Genomic DNA, 19,132 nt, shown 5'->3' on the forward strand with positions numbered 1-19,132 from the left:
TGCAGGTGTCTGTCTTTCTCTCCCCCCTCTGTCTTCCCCTCCTCTCTCCATTTCTCTCTGTCCTATCCAACAACAATGACATCAATAACGATAATAATAACCACAACAATGGTAAAACAACCAGGGTAACAAAGGGGGGAAAAATGGCCTCCAGGAGCAGTGGATTCGTGGTGCAGGCACTGAGCCCCGGCAATAACCCTGGAGACAAAAAAAAAAAATAGTATTGATTAAATACATATTCTCATTTATCATAAAAGATTTAAGTTTGTCTAGGGGTCTGCAGTCTTTTCTTACCATCTTATCTCCAAGATACTTGTTGCTTCATTGTCCCTAAACCAACCTCTCACTGCACCCTCCCTCTTACCCTTAGCTTCTTCAAATGCTCTCTGCCCTGGACTGCTTCATGCAGTATGGGTCTAGTGAGCTCCCCTTTTGCAAGCAGAGGCAGTGGATATATCTGTCAGGGTGCCCTGGAGAACAGGACACTGCTGAATGATACTGGGGGTGAGGGAGGCTGAGTAGATGTGTGGTTTCATGTCTTTAACTACTAGCAAGGCTCCACTGCTGGGGACTGTGTAGGTGGTTGTGACCTGTCCTTTTGGGACTAGTGCATTGCACCATTGCCACCCCATTCTGCCTGCATTCCCTGGCCCCCCTGTCCCAGAGCTTTGGGGTGGGGGTCAAGCAGTTGGCAATGAGGCCAAGCTTGTGTTTACTGAGTCATCTGAAATTGTGCATACGACTCCAGGGCCTAGGGTTCACATAATTTCAACCCACCCAACCCCTACTGTCCAGGAAAAGAGCTGACAAACGACAGAAGTAAATAAATAACTTAGAAATAATAAATAGGGCTCCAGCTCCCAGGACTGAGTCCAAGGCCTGCCTGCTCCAGCACAGGCACTTCAGCGATAACATTGCAATGCATCTCTTCCAAATTTTCTCCCCCAGGGCCTAAGCAGAGACTGAGAGCTCAGGCAATGCTGGGTTTGTCCAGAGGAGTCTTTTGCCTGGCTAGTGCCCAGAGTTTGAGAAGTGGGTCCTAAGGTCTTCATCTTGGAGCTCTTTAGTGTCTGCACTCTAAGGGTGAGGGCCTGGCAGGCCCACTGGTCAGTCCTGCCTCTGTCTCTCCAGGGCTGAGGCCTCCCTCTGTGGCAAAACACCAGGCGCCTTCCAGGCAGGATGCCATGCGGTCCAGTCTGTGAGCCTGGGAGCTGGTCCTCAGCTCAGGCAGCCGCAAGCAGTGGCGGACAGCCGGTCCACAGTCCTCCAGGTGCTGTTGACGTCCATGAAGGAGACGGCCTCGTAGCGCGTGGGGCGGCAGCAGGGCTGGGTGTCTGGCCGGGCGCCGGGGGGCGGCCGCAGGACCCCGGATTGCAGGAGGCTGGCCAGGCTGAGGTCATGCGGGGAGCGCGCGCGGCGGCAAGAGCCGCTGCAGAAGCGGAAGCGCACCAGCTCAGCTGAGCTGTGGCCCAGGCCGAGAGCGCTTACTGGCACCAGCTGCGAACGGAGGCGGCAGCCCCGCGCCCCCGGGACCCGCGCGCGCCTCCCTCGGCTCCTGGCGCGCGCGATGCGGTCCCCGCGGGACGGTGCGGGCGAGGGCGCGGGCGAGGGCGAGGGCGGCGCGGCCCGGGGCGGCGGGGGCGGCGGCCGCCGGGCTCTCCCCCCGCACAGACGGGCGGCGCGGCCCCCTGCAAGGAGATGGATCACTGGCAGGGTCCCAGCCCAGTCCTGCCCCCACCCGGCACCGCGTGGTTGAAGTTCACCTACCTGGCAGGTGTTCGGCGGGGGGCGCCAGGACCAGCGCAGGGACTTCGCGGGTGACCGGGTTTCGGGGCGCGGGGCCCAGGGACGACTCGGTGACGCTGCTCAGCAGGGCCAGAGCGGCCAAGGTCGGCCACAGGGCCGGCTGCTCAGAGACAGGCGGGCTTCAGGAGGGAGGCACCGGGTGGTGGTGCTCCTGGCTGAGCACACCTTACCATGCGTAAGCCTGGGGTTCAAGTCCCCACTCCCCACCTGTAGGGGGAAGCTTCACAGTGGTGAAGCAGTGCTGCAGGTTTTTCTCTTTCCCTCTCTGTCTCCCTTTCCCCCTGTAGTTCGCTCTGTCTCTCTGCAATGAAAAAAATAAATACAGGATAAGGGAAGACAGGATGGGTTCCTGGTTGGGTGGGAGAGCTCAGGATGGGCTGCCCCTGGGGAGTAATGGGTCCAGTGCTTCGAAAAGAAAAGACACCCAAGGCACTGAGCTTCCCATACTCCTTGTCCCTCCCTGACCGCTTTCTCTTCCACATTCACCCTGCCCACTCACCTGTCGTCTAGGCCCAGGCTGATGGGGTAGTGCAGAAGGGCCTCCTCGTGCAGGTTCCATCTCTGTCAACATCAGGAGCTCTCATCAGCCTCTGTTGACTTGTTCCCCCACCCTCCTTTTGAGGCAGCTTGGAATATTGAGAGGTGAGTTATCTTTTGAACAGGTCATCCCACTACTTCAATTGTTCCAGGCGAGGAACAGATGACTTGAGTTGTTGGATTGGATTCGGGAGGAGAGGTAACAGCATCAAGAACCTAACTATGTGTTGATGCTTTGCACCTGTTCCCCGTTTTAGTCATCACAACTCCATGAGACAAACACTATCGTCCTATTTTGTACATGAGCAAACCAGACTTAGAAAAACTCAGTAATTGCCAAGGATTATAAATCCAGACCCACACAGATCTGAAGTGTGTGTGTGTGTGTAGGTGCCCTCTTTTTTCCCAGGACCTTCCTGCTCTGCGTTGCAGGGCTGGATCTGCTAGGACTGGTTGGAGGAAGGAGTTGTTGGACATCCTTGATCCTACAGAAAACCTTCTCCATACCACAGAAGAGGAGAAGATTTAGAGTACCTGCTGATTGACCTGAGTGTTGTCTAATGATAGTGAGACCCATGCCTATGTTGCCTCTCCAGTACTCAGAGGGTTATCTTTTTTTTTTTTTTTTTTTTCAGAGTACATCTCAGCTTTGGCTTATGGTGGTGTAGAGGATTGAACCTGGGACTTTTCTGAGCCTCAGGCATGAAAGATTTTTGAATAACCATTATGCTGTCTCTCACCTGCACACTGAGTTTTTTGATCCCCTGTGATTTCTGTGTGGAACCAGAGAAACCTAAATTTTCTTTTTCTAGTTACCTGTGTCTCACAAGAACTTGCAGATGGTGAAGACTGATGGGCTCAGGAGGAACATGGGGCCTGGTCTATGGCTTCTTATGACCACCAGGGAGCAGCATTTGCCAAGTCTGCAGACTGAAAGAGGGGTGGGCTTTCTCTACCCCCAGCCAGACTCAGGCTTGAGTAACTCCCAGGAAAATCAGCCAGGACTTTGCCCTAGCCTGATCTTACAGAACTAAGTCAATTTGCTTTGGTCCAGGTGGTCCCCTTCTTACAGCTTCTTGTGGCTCTGACAGTGACCTTTCTTCTAGAAGTTTACTCTATGAATTTTTCCTGAGCCCTGCCAGCCTTGCTAACCCATACTGGCCTTGGTGACTCCCTCTCCCCCTTTACTGGTTGACATTCTCCAAAACACCATCTAGAGTCCCTGGGCCCTCATAGCTTCATTAGCTGGCCTGATCTTGGCTCCCATGTGTCCCCTCCACCCCATCCCCTTGCATATGACTGTTTGCATACAGGTGGTCAGACACCCCTGGGCCTTCTCATCCAGGGTCAAGTTAACTAGACACAGGGCCCCTCCAGTGGTTGTTCTCACTGATGGAGGGAAAGCACAGTAAAGCAGCATTAAGGCCCCCAACACTAGAGGGCACCCAGGAGTAGGTTCCTTGAAGGCAGCTCAGGCCCTCACTTTCTCCTAAAGTTAGGGGCCACTTGATTCTCCAGCTTTTGCTTCCCAATCTGCCAACACACTACTCACCATGGAGGTCCTGTGCTCTGTTCTTCTAGGCACCTGTCCTGGGATCAGTGCTGGGTCTCTCCCTGCAGCTCTAAAGACATATGCCCAGGGCTGTGCACCTGGCAGCACCTCTTTAGCCAAAAGCGTGGCCTTGGCAGCCAGTCTGTGCCCTGTAGTAGCAGCAGAAGCCTCACGTTACAGTGGGCCGGCAGGGCTCCCGCCCTCAGATAACCGACTAGATGGACTGAGGGGGGGAGGTGAGAGGGGTGGAGAGCTGCACAACAGCAGGCCTAGGAGGAGGAGGATGTGATGAAGGAGGGGTGTGTGTGACCATCCTGCCCGGTCCCCCAGCCCCAGGACTGGGACAAGGGGTGGACAGCGGGTTGGCTTACCGAATATGCAGCTCTCTGGGTCCTGGACTCAGCGAGGGCTGGGGCCCCAGGGACCTGCTGCCGGCAGAGCCCGTGGGCCGCATCTGGGGGCCGGGCCCAACTCCATCCCTCAGCAGCCTCATGCCTGCCGCCGTCCGGTGTCAAATTCCAGCCCCGGCGTCACCCGATCCTGGGGTGGGGCCCAGAGCACCCCCGCCCCGCCCCACCTTTTAGGGCTCACCTGGCTACTCTACCCTTAGGATCTGATCTCCCCCTGGATTCACTAGACCCCACCACGGTAGAGTAGGGAGGAGATACTGCTTGGGAAGACAAGCAGCAGAGAGGCAAGGAAGCTGGGCGTTCAGTTTGTAGGCACTCCAAGTAGGGAGTTGGGAGGCCGGACTGAGGGCGGGCGGGAGAGAGGGTGGGGAGGGAGGGGACCTGCGGGTCCTATCTTGGGCCACCAGCCTTTAGGGTTGGGCTGCCTCAACTCACGGTCTGGGTGGCTGCCCTACAGTGATTGTTCTCTCCTCCACTGCTAGTTTCTTCTCTTAATATACCCTTGGAACATCCTGCTGCACACTGCACTGGCGCTTTTGAAGTCTGGTCTTGCTCTGCGGCCCCGTCGCTCTCCTCCTGCACTGCCTGGGGCTTAGAGTAAAGACACACCTGCAGATGGGACTGCTTACCCAACCCACTCACAGGCAGGCAGGGGTGGTAGGAGTGTGCGCTGGGGGCTGAAGAAGGGGAGGAACCTTTGCACGGATGTTTGAGGTAGGAGCTGGAGGGTAGGATTTCAGATGCCTAGTTAATGGCAATTTGACAGGTGGGGTGGAGGGTGAATGAGTAATGTGGATGGAGGGAAGGAAAGGCCAGTTCCTGTATATCATCCTAGGGAGTCTGAACTTTGTCCCAGTGACACTGGGGTTTTCAGGCTGGAGAATATTGTATGATCATAGGCATTTCCATGACTGAGTCTGGCTACAAGGAGGAAAGATGGTTTGAAAATGAGAAAGGGTGGTGTCAGGAGGCTGCAGGGGGAGAGAGGAGTTGTGGGAAGAGCCTTGTTCTTCCATACCACACGTTAAAACACCAAAACAAACAAACTCAGTTGGTGCTTGACTGGACAGAGTAAGGAGATAGGGAGAACACAGACCTTCCTTTGGCAGTTTCATGGTGGATGTGTTCTGTAAGTTGAGACTCCCTATAAGGACACATAAAGGACAGGAGATCAGGAATTCACTGTCATACATGCTGAGTTGGAAGGCCTTGTTGATAATCCTAGCAGAGATTTTAGGAAACAATTGAATTTGTAGCCAGGGGCTGGACTGGAGATATCAATTTCCAGAATTGTCAAGCAATTGATGATTGGAAGCCTTGGGTGGGGATGAATGCTTAGGGGAGCGTGTGTGGACCAGCAAATCCCCTGCTATGCATCAGAACCACCTGTGGACCTTTTAAAATTACCCACATCCGGGCTCCACCCCAGTCCTGGCTTCAGACCTGAATCGGCACCTAGAGGTGGCGTGTGCAGGTTTCTGAGTCGGCACAGGTGATGTTGGTGTGTGCCAGGACTAAGGACTGTAGCTTTGAGAGAGCATTTTCCATGCATTCCAAAAAGCAAAGGACTGCTGCTGGCTGTGGTTACTGAGGGTTTGACAGACCTCAGGGAGATAGGAGGTCAAGCTCTGCTCTCTGCCACCACCTGCTACCCAGTGAGGGTGACTTCCTCAAAGCTTCGCTGCAGCTAGTACCCTGTACAGCACTGGTGAGCACTTTTCAGAGTGCAGAGTGTGGGATTTTGTGCCACTGTACCCGCTTCCAGCACAATCTGAAGGGAGTTCCTGAATTTGCTCACCACCACCTTTCAATCACCACCTCAATCACCACCTTTCCCCCTCAGATAAAGCAGCTTAGACCCATTATAGCAATTGGGGGGGAGGGGGATGGGAAACCAGTGGTCTTTATGGTGGCCAGGCTCTATCCTTAGGGTTCCTTAAGGGGACAGGAAGCAGTGTGTGTGTGTGGGGGGGAGCTGTAATTGCCAGAACTCTTGGGTTTTAGGGGCAGGGAACAGGCCAGCCATGCTTTCTGTCACAACAAGGCTCCACAGCCTTGGCTGCATGTAGGTTTGCTCCATCTCAGGCCCGTTGGGAATGCTAGGCAAGAATGGGGTCATATTCCAGAGTGCTAAGGAGGTGAGATGGTGGTGGTGGTAGGGGGTGTCCTTTCTAAAGTTTGACCCAGGGTACCTAGAGCTGGGCTGTGTGGAACAGGAGCCACAGGGAGAGGGTGTATGTTATTGCTAGGGCTTGACCAGGAGCACCAGGGGGACAGTGGAAGGTATGTGGACCTCTCTGTTTGGTGGGCTCAGGAGTGTCTCTCATGTCTATGGGATTCTGTCCTTCTAAGTTGAGACTGCGGGGGCCCAAAGGTATTGTGCTAGTCTGTTGGCATCAATCCCTGCCCTCTGGCTCCTTTGGGAGGCAGCCAGATATATTCTGGGCTGTGCCCTGACACCCCTGGTCTGCTTCTCTTAAACAAAGGGTGTGCAGTGGGAGAGGTTCCAGAAGGCTCCTAGGTGGCTATTTAGGTGTGAAAGGGACATGGGAATCTGTGGGCTGGAGTGCTAATGAGTTTAGTATAGCTGCCAAAGTCCCAGATTCTTGTGTCACCTCACCCAACCCCTGCTCCCACCCCCCACCCTGAAACTCAGAAAGAGAGGAGGCCAGGTTCAGGGAAGAGCTTTATTGCTTCCATGACGGCTGTTCCATAGGCTGCCACAGCCTGGGTAAGGTTCTCGCACTGTTCCCTCTGTTCCAGGTTAAAGGCAGAACCCAATGGTCTAACAGCCTCATTGCTGAAACCTGCCCAGATGGTCCACTCCAGATGTGGGGGGCAATGTCCTGTGGATCAGTTGCAGCTGGGGAGGGGGCTAGCCCCATGGGCTGGGCCAGGCCTCAACTCCTAAGCCCTGGAGTTCACTGTACTAGCCTGGAGACTATCTTATTGTCTTAAAGGATGGTTCCAGGGTTGTGCTGTGGGATAGTTAGGGGCTTGTGAGCAGGAAAACCCCAAGAAAGGCCAAACAGTGTTGTGGGCTGGAAGGGCCTGGCATGACAGACAACTTGTTCCTCTCCTGCAGCCCCAGAGTAGGGTCCAGCTAGTCATGGTATTCCCACTCTGCAGGACCCTGTTGGTATCACTGCCTGATGGGCCCTCTAGTGGGCCTCTTTCTGCACAGCAAGTAGATCCAATGTGACATCTCCAACCTTATTTAAAAATAAATTATCCCTCCCCTCCCCCCAACCCGAATTCACAAAATGATAATACACCAAACACTGATTGGAGAAATGATTCCGGCAGCGGCCCTGCTGCTGAATGTCCCACCTCCTGCATGTGGGGCCTGCTGGGCACAGCCAGAGGCCTCTTGGCCTTCTGGCTTCAAGGATCCAGACTGAGAGTGAGGCTGAGTGCTGGTCTCTGAGCAGACACAGCTCTGGCTGCCCTGCCATGGCCTCACCAGCCCGGGGATCACTTGGCACTATCCTTCTCTGGGTCTGAAGACTCCTGTGCCTTTCAGGCAGAGCCAGACTGAGGCCAATCAAGTAGGCAGGTGGTGGCAACTGCTCCTTGTTCCTGGAGGGGCCTGGACCTCTGTGGCTGTGTGCTGGGCCCACCTCAGATGCCACTGGTTAGGTCAGTGATGACACGGGCTTTTACTAGCTTCCTCAGAAACTCTTTCTCACGCTGAATATTGTGTGTCCAGGACTGAAAGGAAGCAGAAGGAGAAGAGGTCAGTTGGGGAGCCAGTAGGCTGCTGAACCAGAGCCCTGCTAAAGGCTTTACTGCATCTTCTGCCCAGGGCTCAGTGTTCTTTCCTGACTGCTACCTTCTGATGCTCTGTGACTGTGGGAAACCAGCGGGCAGACACCTGTCATCATTTGTGCCAATAAGGTATGATGCTACCACTCTAGTAGTGCCACACCTCACCCTCCTCCTTTCTCAAGAGCTGGAGAAAAGAATCTTCTAATCCCTTTCCCCATCCCAAGGGAACTGTGCCTCTTAACTCATTCATCCAAGTTGGAGGAGATGTTAAGCTTTCCAAACTTGTTCCCACAGACTCCAGCCTTCTCCCCATCACCCCCATGTGTGGCACCTAGGTTCTAGGCACTCAGAGGACAGGTAGTGTGAGTCACTTAGCTCTGGCCCTGGCCCCAGGGGTGGGGTGGCTTAGTCATTCTGTCCTGATGCAATCCGCTCTGCAGGCCTAGGGCAGCCGAGGAAACCCTGACTCTTAGCTCTGAGCCAGAGGCCTGAGGACAAGAGGCTAATCTTCCTGTCAAGGTAGAAATCACAGGGAAGATGCTGTCTTCCAGTGCTTTCCAGAAGATAGGGCCCAGGTACAGAATCTTTATTTCTCCAGAGCTCTCACCAGGAAGCCTTGATAGTTAAGTTTCTCAAGAATGAAAAAAGGGGGCCAGAGATGTAGCTCAGTGGTAGAATATGTGTTGGGCACATATGAGGCCATGGATTTGATCCCCAACACAGACACACACACACACACACACACACACACACACACACACACACACACACACACACCACAATGGAATAACTGATTAGATGAACAAATGAATGAAAACCAATAGCTTTACCATAGTTTATATATAACTGATTTCTCTGTTGCATTTGACAGCTCCAACCTTACTGTGGTGATATTATCAGGCAATATTTACTCTTGCTGAGAACTGATAGCTCTGAACATCTGATCTAATCATCTCTGCCCAACCTTCCAGGCTTTTGCTATCTGAAACTCAGACACAATTCCCTATATTCCTCTTATCTGAATATTCCCTTCAACGTCTTGTACTAGTCACAGACTTGGCTGCACTAAGGACAGTGTTTCCCAGACACACTCCCAAGTGATGACTCCCACCCACTCCACTCCACAGTGCCTAAAGGTGGGCAGGTAGGTACTCCTCAATCTACTGCTGGGTCTGCACAGCTGGCCTGAAAGCCCCAGTTCTCTTGAGGATTCTATTATTATACTCTGTCATCTGCTAACTTTCTTAAAGGTATAAAGTAGGTGTTCAATAAATATTTGCTGAATGGAATTAGATAGTCGCCCCCTCCCCCCCGTTATTGCTGGGCTTGGTGCCTGCACCACAAATCCACTGCTCCTGGAGGCCATTCCCCCTTTTTTTGCCCCTGTTTTATCATTGTTGTGGTTATTGATGTCATTGTTGTTGGATAAGACAGAGAGAAGTCGACAGAGGAGTCGACAGAGAGGGGGAGAGAAGATAAACACCTGCAGACCTGCTTCTTCACCGCTTCCAAAGTGACCCCCCTGCAGGTGGGGAGCCAGGGGCTTGAACCCGGATCCTTAAGCCGGTCCTTGAGCTTCATGCCATGTGCGCTTAACCCACTGCGCTACTACCCAATCCCCAGACAGTTTTTTTAATTATATCCAGAGGCTTTGCAACACCAGCATGACTTTTTTAGACTGAAGAAGTGAAAGAGGGAGAGGGGGAGTGGAAGAGAGGGGCAGAGAAAGAGAGATACCACATCAAAGCTCCCTTCATCACTGTGGGGGGCTAGGCTCAAAGCAAAGCAGCTCACTATTCAGTTAAACTATTTCAGAATCGTATTTCAATGAATGAATGAATGAATGAAAGAATTTTGCCTCCAGAGTTAATCGATTCAGCTCAAGTGCCGACACTACGAATCCACTGCTCCTAGAGGTCAATTTTTCCATTTTTAAAAATAGGACAGAGAGAAATTGAGAGAGGAGTGAGGAGATTAGAGAGAGAGAGAGAGAGAGAGAGAGAGAGAGAGATAAGACACCTGCAGGCCTGCTTCACTGCCTGTGGAGTGACCCCTCTGTGGGTGGGGAGCTGAGGGCTCAAACTGAGATCCTTGCTTGGGTCCTTGCACTTCGTACTATGTGAGCCTAACCCAGTGCGTTACCTCCCAGGCCCTGAATTGTTTTTGTTTTTTTTTTAATATTTTATTTATTTATTCATGAGAAATGACAGGAGACAGAGAAAGAGCCAGACATCACTCTGGTACATGTACTGCTGGGGATTGAACTCGGGACCTCATGCTTGAGAGTCCAAAGCCTTATCCACTGCGCCACCTCCCGGACCACCTGAATTGTATTTTATAGGTAAGAACATTGCAGCTTGGAAGAGTGGTAGGGTCAGTATCCAAGCAAATGAAGCAAAGCACTCTTTATTTGTCCCATATTTCATCATTCTCAGGAAGAAGAAACAACACCCGCAAGGCCAATGACCTCCACTAGGAACCAGAGAACTGGGTATATGATGATATCAAGAAATTATTATTGGCATATTGCACCAAAGTAAAAGACTCTGGGGTGGGTGGGTGGGAGAATACAGGTTCAAAAAGGATGACAGAGGACCTAGTGGGGTTGTATTGTTATATAGAAAACTGGGAAATGTTATGCATGTACAAAAACTATTGTATTCATTGTCAAATGTAAAACATTAATTTCCCAATAAAAAAGAAATTATTGCTAGTTTTTATTAATAAAATTAATAATAATAACAACTATTATTATTTTACCAGAGCACAGTTCAGCTCTGGCTTATGGTAGTACTGGGAATGGAACTTGGAACCTTGGGTGCTTCAGGCATGAAAGTTTTTTTTTTTTTTTTACATAACCATTATGCTATCTCTCCACCCCCATTGTATTTTATTTTAATTTTATTTATTTATTCATTATCTTTTGTTGCTCTAGTTGTCTCATTGTTGTAGTTATTATTGATGTTGTTGTTGTTGCATAGGACAGAGAGAAATGGAGAGGTGGAGGAGACAGAGACGGGGAGAGAAAGATAGACACCTGCAGACCTGCTTCACCACCTGTAAAGCGATTCTCCTGCAGGTGGGGAACCGGGGGCTCAAACCAGGATCCTTAGTCCGGTTCTTGTAACTTACGCCATGTGTACTACCACTCAACTCCCTGTATTTTATTTTTAAACCAGAGTGCTACTCAACTCTGGTTTATGGTGACACTGGGAACTGAATCTGGGATCTCAAAGCCTCAGGCAAGAATGTCGTTTGCATAAACATCCTACTATCTCCCTGGCTTTATTTATTTATTTATTTTAGGTGTGATAATGATGTTATAATAATAAAAACACAGTCCTTATCTTTTAGAGAAAACTAATGACATTTTTTATGGCAGGAATGGAATGGTATCTGAGACCTGCTTCTGAATAATCAGTGGGGAGGAGGAGCATGAGGAAGAATGGATGAAGAACTGGTCATATGCTGATAACTGGGGAAGCGATTCTTTTCTTATGAGAGTACACTTGATATATATTTTTTGCATAACCATTATGCTATCTCCCCCACCCCCAATAAAAGAATTAAATAAAGCTGGCCCTGGGTTGTGGTGTGTGACCAGGTGACACCATCTCACCGGTACACTTTTCCTGTTTCCTCTTTCCTCCTGACACAAAGGAGTTTCCCAGCACTCACTGCACTGCACTGTCTTTGCTGGTTCTGTACTGGCACAGCATCCTGGTGGTCCTGAGGCCCCAATGTTCAACCTACTTCACAATCCACATTCTTAGGAAGAACCCTTCCTCTGACAGTTCTATAAGAGTTTTCACTTTTCCCTTGCCACATTGTTAAGTGTTGGCACCCTTGGGCTCTGTCTTGGCTCTGTGCTGCTCACCCCAGGCCTGCCCTGTGCTGGAAGAAGCAACCGTGCTCATGACTCCAATCAACATTTCAGCCCTGTGTGTTCTGCTGAGTGGCAGACTCCAGTGTGGACCTTTTGGCTCCAAGGACCAAATGGGTCTCTCCTACCTTCTCCTCCTGGCTTCCTATGCAGTGATGACCACACCACTCTGTGATGTGTATTGGCCTCACTCACTGTAAAGCTACTGTGGCCTGGGTCCCACACCATCACTCCTTTAATTACAGTTGGCAGGGACTTCTGGCTGACATGCCTGATGGCTACATACTGGTCCTCTATTTATGGTGGCTCTGAGGATTGAATTTGGGATCTCAAAGCCTCAGGCAAGAATGTCTTTTACATAATCATTCTGCTACTTCCCTAACTCTTATTTATTTTCTTAGATGTGATAATGATGTTATAATAATAAATACAGCCCTTATCTTTTAGAGAAAAATTAGTGACATTTTTACCTTACTGAACATTCTGAGCTTCTGGGCAGTGGAGACACTGCCTCCTTGGAACCCTGTTCCTCAGAGCTCCAGGAATCACAACTTCCTAATTTATTCCTACTTTCACACTGCCTCCGTTAGGTATTACACTGCCAACCTTGATGTATTCCCCTGGCATTGCATCCTTGCTTTACTTATTTATTTTTGTCACTGCTGGGGTTTCACTGTTCTGGGTTGATATATATCTCCCTAGGATCAGACCTGGGTCAGGCACATGCCACATCAGGTGAGCTATTTTGCCAGCCCTCTTATGTCACTTGCATTTGTTCACACCCTATGCACTGCAGCTGGGCCTAATAAAGGGGCTGACTAGTTAAGTGGAGGTGAAGCAATGGTGAGGCCAGGATGCTGACTTGACTACTGAAGACACCTTGAGTGAGAACAGGGATTCTAAACCCAGACACTTTCAGTGAATTCCAGGAGGCTGTCAAAGACAGGTAAAAACATTAGTATCACTTGCTAACATTTATAGGTCCTGACTGTGAGCCAGGCCTTTTAAATCGTTATCCCATCTAGTCTCTTCCAGATGTAGGAGGCAGGTGCCATCATTAGCCTGATAAGGGAAGGGAGGCATGGAGCCAGGCTCTGACCTAGGTGATCTGATTTCATAGCCTGTGCTCTTTCCTCAGCATCCTACAGAAAGGTGATGCTTTGTTGATACAACCCCCCATTTATTTATTTATTTATTTATTTATTTATTTATTTATTTATCTATTTATTTATTTATCTACCAGTGCTATCTATCACTGGGGCTGGGAGCCTACTCATTAATTCTACTGTTTCCAGTAGCTTAAAACAAAAAAAAAAATTTTTTTTATTGGATAGAGACAGAGAAATTGAGAGGGAAGAGACAAGAGGAAGAGAAAGACAGACACCTGTAGCCCTGATTCACCACTCATGAAGCTTTCCCTCTGCAGGGGCTTATACTTGGGTCCTTGAACATTTTAATGTGAGTGCTTAACTAGGTGTGCCACCGCTTGCCCCCTTTCTTTTTTTTTATAGAGACAGAGAGAGAAATAAGGAGAGAGAGGTAGAAAGAAAGAGAGACATCTGCAGCCCTGTCCCATTGCTTATGAAGTTTCTCCCCTGCAGGTAGGGACCAGGTGTTTGAACCTGGGTCCTTGTGCATGGTAATGTGCGTTCTACCATGTGCACCACTGCCCAGTTCCTAACACCCCATTTCTTACCTCTGTCCTCGCATTGTCACCGGTCAGTTCCAGTCCAGGGTCTTCACCTCTTGCCTGAACTACCTATTGGCATCTCTTCTTGCCTTGTACCCCTCTCTTTTGTGTGGCTGCCACAGTGATCCAAATATATGCTAATCTGTATCCTAACGCTCTTCCATGACTCCCTCCTACCTTCAGAGTGAAGGCCAAATTCCTAGCCCTGGCAGGAAATGTCCACCACAACCTGGCTACTGCTCCTGTCTATAGCCTCTTACCCCACCTCAAACCTTTCCATGAAGCTTACCTAAGAGGAATCTGTGAGTGACAAAGAAACAAGTGAACAGAGTCTAGGAGGCAGGTGAGAGCAGAGTGGGGCAGGTGCTGGCAGGGGGGAAAGAAGCAGGAGAAATAGCATGGAGAGAGGCAGAGATGGGAAGCTCCCAGGGGTCTAGTAACCAGGAGGTGCTTCTGAGGGGAAACAGAGTTCTGGAGTTTCCTGTGCCCAGGGTGAGTGTCCTACTCTTGAACCCCACTCAAGGCAACAGCAGGTCCAGTGTAAAGCTGTTCCTGGGTTCCCAAGAGGTTCTCAAGTCTCTCCTATATCCCGAAAACGACTTTCATATCTTGTGGAAGCCTGAATGAACCAAAAGTAAATAAATAAAGTAATACAGACGTAACTAAAGTCATGGATGAGGATGTAAATCTTTCTCTCTCTGGCCACCAGGTTATTGCTGGGACTTCCTGCCTACATAAGTCCACTGCTCCTGGTGGACACATTTTCTCTCTCTTTTTTTAAAAAAATATTTATTTATTTTTTGTTGCTGTTGCTGTTTTATTGTTATTGATGTCATTGTTATTGGATAGAACGGAGAGAAATGGAGAGAGGAGGAGAAGACAAAGAGGGGGAGAGAAAGATAGACACCTGCAGACCTGCTTCACCACTTGTGAAGCGAGCCCCCTGCAGGTGGGGAGGCCAGGCTTGAACCGGGATCCTTAAGCCAGCCCTTGCACTTACATTTTCTCTCTTTTAAGAGGATGAGAGACAGAGAGAGAAACAAAGAGGGAGAGAGGAAAAGGAGAGACAATATAGTACTGCTCCACTGTTTGTGAAATTTCCTCTTTGCATGGTACTCCCACATGTGGGGCCAGAGACTTGAGTTCTGGTTCTCACACAAGATAAAATGTGTTTTATTGGGTGGGCTATATCCAGCATCCAAGAATGAATACTTCTTCTTTTTTTTTTAATATTTATTTATTTATTTATTTATTTTTGTTGCCCCTTGTTATTTTATTGTTGTAGTTATTATTGTTGTTATTGATGTCATCGTTGTTGGATAGGACAGAGAGAAATGGAGAGAGGAGGGGAAGACAGAGAGGGGGAGAGAAAGACAGACACCTGCAGATCTGCTTCACTGCTTGCAAAGTGACTCCCCTGCAGGTGGGGAGCCAGGGGCTCAAACTGGGATCCTTATGCCGGTCCCTGCACTTTGCTCTGCCTGCACTTAACCTTCTGTGCTACCACCCAACTCCCTGAATGAATACTTCTTAGAGAACATATAATGTAAGAAGATTATCCAGATTGAAGTCTTAGCTAATGTTAGTTATTTCTTATTCCTCGCCCACCTACCCCTGACACCCTCTCTCCTCCTCCTTTTTGTCAACATATATGCATGTTTTTACTACTATAAACTGACTTTTCTGGGTTGAGACAGAGAGAGGAAGAGACACCACAGCACCAAAGCTTTCCCCAGTGCCACAGAACTCCCATGTAATGTGGTAATACTTGAACCTGGGCCTTGTATGGCAATGCAAGTGCCTTGCCAGGGGAGTTCTCTGCCCCCCTAGTGCCTATTCCTAAGGAGTGAACTGAAACTAAGGACACTGAGAAAGAGAATAAGAGAAAATGGCTAGTGAAATAAGCAGAACATTGGAAGAAGTCCACTGATTCAGAAGTCTGAGCAGAAGACACAGGGTCCAGGCCAGGGAGGGGAAGTTCAAGCAGAAGGGACATGCTAGGATTGGGGCCACACTGTAGGGAGAGCTCAGAATATGCAGGCAGGGGTGGCTCCTTGTCACTCAGCTGTTGGCAGGGCCACTGGGGCAGCTGGGCCAGCACTGCCTCGTCCTATCCCTTCACCACTTCCTCTTTCACTCAGCCAGGGCCTTGTGCTCTGGGATGGATCACCCCCTCCCTGGGCCCAGCCCCGCACCTCTTTGATGGCTGCCATGCGCACGGTCTCATAGTAGTGCAGGGGTGCATTGGGTGTGCTCATGTCGTAGCCAAAGCCTGCAACTGCCACCTCATCACAGCCGTGTAGTGCCATGGTCACAGCCACGCTGCCGAGGGTCGGGATGTTCTGGAGGCAGGGAGGGCAGATGGTGCAAAGGATTCAGCAAAAGGTCTGAGTGGGGTCCCCCAGAACAGAGAGGTTCATTTCCCAGGACTGAGCACACTATCCTGGCCCTGCTGTCCTGTCCTTCCTTCCCAACACCACTCCCCTTCCTCTGCTGAGGGCTGGTAAACTCACCCCGCGGCCCATGAGGCCATTGTTGAAGGGGAGTCCGATGAGGGTGAAGGCGGCCTCCTGGATGAAATATGGGTTGAGGATGCGAATCTCAGGAGGCTCCTTGGGCACTCGGGTAGCCACAGACTTCCAGAAGCCGTCTGATGCGCTCTGTGGACACAACAGAAGTGGCAAGGAGTCAGAACACAGCATGGATTAGGACGGGGTGGATGTGGGTAGCTGGGCCCCAGAGTATGCACAGGCAAAGGAAAAACAAGATGAATGTGTGTGTTGGGGGGTGGGCCACAGGTGTATGCTGCCTGCAGCATGTGGAATAAAGTTGGTACAAGGAGGACTTGCTATGGAGACACACAATGTGGACAGCGATGGGTATGTAGTCAGGAGCATTTGGTGGGGCCAGTGTATAATGGAGTCCACCAACAGGGTTGCAGGGAAGGGCACAGGGTGTGGGGCCCTGGGGTGCTGTTCTCGCCTAAGGGAGTTGTTGTGCCAACAGGGGGACCCAGCCACCGAGTGGCCTCCCATCTGGCAGCCACTGTGGGTCCAGGAGGAGCCTGTACCCCTCTTCTATCTGCTCTGGTTGGCTTGCTTGCTTTCCCTCTTGCTGTCTCTCCTTGCCCTCTCAGTCAATTGCTCTAAAGTGAACCTGAAAAATAAAGACAGAATGTGAGCTAGTGGGGAAAAAAACACAAAAACATTATAATCCTTTCTTGAGAAATATAAAAAGATGACTTGAAATCAATGGGAGACAAATATACCCTTGGATGGGAAGGCTGATATTAACAATTCTGGCCCAAGGAATGTAGACTTAACATAATTTTAAGAAAAACCCCAACAGCATTTCTGAAAATAAATCAAAAAGAGAGAGGCAGACTGGGAGTATGGACCGACCAGTCAACGCCCATGTTCAGCGGGGAAGCAATTACAGAAGCCAGACCTTCTACCTTCTGCAACCCACAATGTACCTCTCCTACCCTATGGTTTTGTTGATTAATCCTTTATTAAATAAAAAAAAAAGGATTCTAAAAGCTTATCTAAAGGATTTGATGGAAAAACAAAGCAAACAAAAACACTGTCCACAAAATGAGAAAATTAAATATGAGTCTGTATAAATTATATAAATATAATGAATTTATAATTATTAAAACAGTCCTGCATGGATAAGAATCAACACAAAGATCAATAAAACAAGACAAACATAAATGGATTTCTATTTATGTATCTATGTGTGTATATATCTGTCATGTAGCCTACTTAGGCAAGTCTAAAGTAAAATTCAGCATCAGTGAGAATAAGATGCTTTTTTGTGTGTGTGTGTGTGTGTGAATTATATTTGAAAATTTGCTAGTTAGAAAAAAACACTCATGACCTGGGGAAACAACACAACATAGAAATTTAGGAAACAAACTTTGGTGCTTGTGGCCCTGAAGTCCCAGGTTCAATTTAACACTACCATAGGCACACAAAATAGCTAAATTCTAAGACAAAAAAGTCAAAGAAATTATATATATATGTATATATATATATATAGTCATTGAACTTATTAAACCTTTATCAATGTGAAAATAAAAAGATAGATTTTTAACTTTGTAAACATTTTAAGTGCTGTGCTACATCAAAAATAATAATCAAGGGGTCCGTGTGGTAGCACAGCAGTTTAAGTGCATATGACACAAAATACAAGGACTGGCATGAGGACCCCTATTAGAGCCCCCACCTGCAGGGGGGTTGTTTCACAAGTGGTGAAGCAAGTCTGCAGGTGTCTATCTTTCTCTCTCCCTCTCTGTCTTCCCCTCCTCTCTCAATTTCTTTCTGCCTTATCCAACAGCAATAGCAATAACAAGAATAACAAGAGCAACAACAAGGGCAACAGAATGGGAAAAATGGCCTCCAGGAGCAGTGGATTCCCTGTGCAGACACTGAGACCCAGTGATAACCCTGGAGGCAAAAATAAAATACAACACAATAATCAAAATTAAGAGGAAAAGAAAAATGGGATTTTGCCATAAATAATAAGATGTACTTTTTAAATTTATGAAAAATCAATGTGAACCCACAAAAGCAGGATAAGGACATTAAATGTTATTAACAGTGAAAACTCAATGCTGACAAAAAGGCAAATTAAAATAATATTATTTTATTTGTGTGTATGTGAGTGTGTGCAGGTATGTGAATACTGTGTTTATCTTAGTGCTGTGTAGACAGGTGCAGACAGGGCTCTCTTATACTGCTATACTGGTAAAATTTAGTATAACCTCTTCTACCTCCTCTTCCTCTGTTTTTTGTTGCACTAAGGTTATTGATGGGGCTCACTGCACAATGATTGCACTGCTTCTGGCAGGCTTTTTTGAGGGTGATAGGGAGAAAGAGACAGGTGGAGATAAACCTGCAGCACTGTTCCACTACTTATGAAGCTTCACCCTGAAAGTGGGGTCTGGGTGCTTGAACCTGGGTTCTCATACATGGTATTATGTACAACACCACTTGGGCCCTCAACCTTCTTTTTTTGTGCTTTTCACTGCTCTGGGCCACATCTTCCCCCCCTTCAGATAAGAAAGGTACAGAGAAAGGGGGAGACACTGAAGCTTCCTCTAGTGCCATAGCAACTCTCATGTGGTATTGAAGCTGGAACCTGGGCTGTACACACAGCAATCGATGCAAGCACCTTACTTGGTGAGCTATCTCTTTGGCCCATTGGAACAATCTTTAAAAAAGCATTCTGTCAGTGGTCCGGGAGATGGCGCAGTGATAAAGCTTTGGACTCTCAAGCATGAGGTCCTGAGTTTGATTCCAGGCAGCTCATGTGCCAGAGTGATGTCTGGTTATTTCTCTCTCCTCCTATCTTTCTCATAACTAAATAAATAAAATATTTTTTAAAAAAGAAGCATTCTATCAATATGCACTTAGAGCTTCAAAGCTGTTTATACCCTTAGGTTATACTCCAATGTTTCTCTTCTAAAAAAAGCAACCAGAATG

General features: G+C 48.9%; 2 protein-coding genes and 1 long non-coding RNA gene across 11 annotated transcripts in view; 1 reads left to right on the plus strand and 2 right to left on the minus strand.

The window, feature by feature from the left end:
• Positions 1 to 820: 820 nt before the first annotated feature.
• ARTN (artemin) lies at positions 821 to 4,908 on the minus strand. 4 transcript variants are annotated; one of them, XM_060206049.1, is made up of 6 exons: positions 4,267 to 4,584; positions 3,896 to 4,044; positions 3,160 to 3,273; positions 2,306 to 2,367; positions 1,768 to 1,906; positions 821 to 1,688 (listed from the first exon to the last, which is right to left on the minus strand). In XM_060206049.1, the coding sequence occupies exons 4-6, from the start codon at positions 2,363 to 2,365 to the stop codon at positions 1,219 to 1,221; spliced, it is 669 nt and encodes a 222-aa protein (XP_060062032.1). In that variant the 5' UTR covers positions 2,366 to 2,367; positions 3,160 to 3,273; positions 3,896 to 4,044; positions 4,267 to 4,584; the 3' UTR covers positions 821 to 1,218. The 4 variants fall into 4 exon arrangements, 3 of the variants coding, with proteins under 3 accessions (XP_060062032.1, XP_060062031.1, XP_060062030.1); XM_060206048.1 differs by lacking the exons at positions 3,160 to 3,273; positions 4,267 to 4,584 and adding an exon at positions 4,829 to 4,908; XM_060206047.1 differs by lacking the exon at positions 3,160 to 3,273.
• A 36-nt stretch (positions 4,909 to 4,944) lies between these two features.
• Positions 4,945 to 10,822, plus strand: LOC132542873 (uncharacterized). Its single transcript, XR_009553843.1, has 4 exons — positions 4,945 to 5,019; positions 8,015 to 8,202; positions 8,945 to 9,323; positions 10,509 to 10,822. It is a non-coding gene; the product is annotated as an uncharacterized LOC132542873 (long non-coding RNA).
• ST3GAL3 (ST3 beta-galactoside alpha-2,3-sialyltransferase 3) overlaps positions 6,979 to 19,132 on the minus strand; it is a 270,798-nt gene continuing 258,644 nt past the window's right edge. For 5 of the 6 annotated variants that reach the window (XM_060206046.1, XM_007535285.3, XM_060206043.1 and 2 more), the window contains 3 exons: positions 16,160 to 16,306; positions 15,842 to 15,988; positions 6,979 to 8,016 (listed from right to left, as the gene is read on the minus strand). In XM_060206046.1, coding sequence (XP_060062029.1) covers positions 7,927 to 8,016; positions 15,842 to 15,988; positions 16,160 to 16,306 — 384 coding nt within the window. In that variant the 3' untranslated portion in view covers positions 6,979 to 7,926. The remainder of the gene's footprint in view (positions 8,017 to 15,841; positions 15,989 to 16,159; positions 16,307 to 19,132) is intronic. The other variant, XM_060206044.1, reaches the window with a different exon arrangement.

Source organism: Erinaceus europaeus, chromosome 13 (assembly GCF_950295315.1).
Source record: "Erinaceus europaeus chromosome 13, mEriEur2.1, whole genome shotgun sequence".
NCBI classification, from domain to species: domain Eukaryota; kingdom Metazoa; phylum Chordata; class Mammalia; order Eulipotyphla; family Erinaceidae; genus Erinaceus; species Erinaceus europaeus.